This window comes from Micropterus dolomieu, linkage group LG01 (assembly GCF_021292245.1).
Source record: "Micropterus dolomieu isolate WLL.071019.BEF.003 ecotype Adirondacks linkage group LG01, ASM2129224v1, whole genome shotgun sequence".
In the NCBI taxonomy this organism is placed as follows: Eukaryota; Metazoa; Chordata; class Actinopteri; order Centrarchiformes; family Centrarchidae; genus Micropterus; species Micropterus dolomieu.
In genome coordinates, this window is record NC_060150.1 from 19793569 (window position 1) to 19796272 (window position 2704).

Sequence of the window (2704 nt, forward strand, 5' to 3'; positions counted from 1 at the left end):
ACGATGAAATGTGTGCTGTTCTCACATTCTTCCTCTGTATGTACACATAAACAACAAGGCAGGGAAATATAAAAGGAATTTATTTTATTGTTTGGGTACATTATTGTTCAGTGTACATGCTCACATCTGAAACAAACTTTACGTGCTTGATAACTCTCCCACCCCGCAGACATCTACACACCAATATCGATTTATATTCATAGCGGCAAGTGCTATGTAGCTCCACATAGGGGACACAGGAAGTGACATATAGCACCTTCATGCGGCGTCGGAACCGCGTAGGAAATTCACAGCCGCACCGGCAGAGCTCCAGAATATGCAACTCGGCCGGCTCACACGCGGACGCGCTACAAGTGCGAGGGCCCGCCCAACGCTGCTTGCAGCTTTAATTTTGTATTAATTCTCATAAATTTATTAGATCAATGTAGTCATGCTACACAATTATGCTGAAAGACGTTACACAAACACTTTATGCGTCTACGTAGATTTGATTTTCACTTCATCCTGGACTACGTGCAAATCAGGGTCACCTCTGCTCCCACGCATAAGATGGTGGGAATACACCTGATGTGGTAATGGCTGAAAAATGCCTTTTTTAGCTGATGGCCCTCAGTGGCTAACTAATCAGGAGTCAGATCTACACAAGCCGCTTACTGACGTATATTCCTTCTATCTCTTTTTGGTTACACTTATTACGACTTTTTCAGAAGAGCAGCAATATAATAATAAAGTTCTAAGAACATCTTTTTCACTTTTACTGATTTCCTAAAGTACTTTCATACCATGTGATCAGAGTTGATAGGAAGCCTGCTGGGATCCACTTTAGTATCATCCATATTGACACAGCGATCAGATGAGTATCATTTGGGCTGGTCCACTTTAGGTCCTAGGTTGAGTCTACCACTAGGACCTTCAGTCTCTAATTTGAAGGGCCTGAGTGTAAACAGGGTTTTTGAGAAGCTGACTGATGATGTATCTCATTGCTGCTGTTGATCACTGAGTAACGCCATGATTTGATGGAGTTACTGTGTTTTATCCACAGCTATGGGCGCTATGTGGAGGGAACTGGCTCAGTACTGCAGTGCTGCGTGGAGACAGAGGTGAGTTCTGTCTTCAGTACAGGCATCAACAAGACTAAAGCTTGATGTATACTTCTTCGTCGAATTGACGGCGTAGCCTACGTGTAGCCCGTAACCTACACCGTAGCCTGACGTAAACCACCTCAAAAATGTAACTACACGTCGGAGCGACGTGGACCTAACAGCCAAGGACAGCGTCCAAAGTGGATGTCTTCAATTGTTATTAATTTAAGCTGATTCACAATGACAGTAAAGTAAAAGTATTACTGGACCACTGAGTCATCTAACAGTGGCATGTTTATGTCAGCGCTGAAGTTTTTTGCTTTGTGTGCTCTGCAGATGGAGAGTGTGTTCAGAGGTCTGGAGCAATGCTCTGAGGAGGAAAAACTCCAGCAGCTGGCCAAACTGAAGCTCCGTTATTTTACTCCCAGAGAAGTTGCCAACCTCATGGGTTTCCCTCAGAGCTTCTGTAAGTGGTCTTTCCTGCTTTCTGGTGACAGCAGCATTTTTATAAACACTACTTGTAATTCTCAGGAAGGAATACAGAATAATTTGCCCGTCTGATGTGCACTTGCTTTATCTCTGGCATAAACTTCTTTCCAGGTCATCTGAAAGCGTTTCTCTTAGTACTCTCCATTTCTCTCTCCGTCTGTCACTCACTCGAGACACTAGCCACTCTCTCCTTGTTACGTGCATGCCAGGAAATGATATCTGGGTGGATATTTTTAGAGTTATAGGGCTTATGCGAGCTGAACAGTGCCAGAGACAGGTTGTGGTCAACAAAAAGGACAAAAAGATGTGAGGGCCAAAAATAAAATAAAAATGATAACAAGAAAATTAAAGCTGCAAGCAGCGTTGGGTGGGCCCTCGCACTTGTAGCGCGTCCGGGTGTGACACTTCCTGTGTCACCTTTGTGAAGGTACATAGCACTTGCCGCTATGAATATAAATCGGTATTGGTGTGTAGATGTCTGCGGAGTATGGAGGACCGATCCTGACACAGTCAGAAATAAATACAGAAATAAGTAAATGCTCAATAAATAAATAAGCATCCAATTAAATACACAAAACAATGAAGTAAATAAATAAATGTAGGTAGTAATTAAATTATACAAGGAGACATAAATGTATATATTTTAATTTGCGCCTTTACTTATTCACCTTTATAATAATTACCTTTTTTATTTATTCTCTGTTATAATCTTCAACTTTATTTATTAATTACTTATTTTTTAAATGTATTTATTTATGTGTGTGTTTTAATATTTTTGTCTGTTTTATTCTTCCTTTGTATTTTTTTACCTTATTTATTTTCACCCATGGTATTTATTTCTGCCTGTCCTTTTTAAATTTTTGTATGCATTTCTGCCTCATTATGCAAATGAGGAGGTGCTGTGTCTCAAGGGGTCATCTTCTCTGCTATTGGTGGACCAGTCAGACAGGAGAGTTCTAGGCCTACTCTGCCTGCAGACATCAACGATCTTGCCCCTCACACAGTCAGATGGCTTCCTTCAGTGTGCTGAGGTGTTTTATCCTTTTATTTAACTTAACTTTATTTAAGTTTTACGTGGGTTAAGGATTTTAGTCATCCGACATGGATTTTAAGATAGATGACCGTAAAAACGC

General features: G+C 40.9%; 1 protein-coding gene across 1 annotated transcript in view; it reads left to right on the top strand.

Annotated features, from left to right (window-relative positions):
- Positions 1-1774, top strand: part of trdmt1 (tRNA aspartic acid methyltransferase 1) — a 12041-nt gene extending 10267 nt beyond the window's left edge. The window contains exons 9-10 of the mRNA XM_046061063.1: positions 1043-1100; positions 1419-1774. Coding sequence (XP_045917019.1) covers positions 1043-1100; positions 1419-1643 — 283 coding nt within the window. The 3' untranslated portion in view covers positions 1644-1774. The remainder of the gene's footprint in view (positions 1-1042; positions 1101-1418) is intronic.
- Positions 1775-2704: the final 930 nt, after the last annotated feature.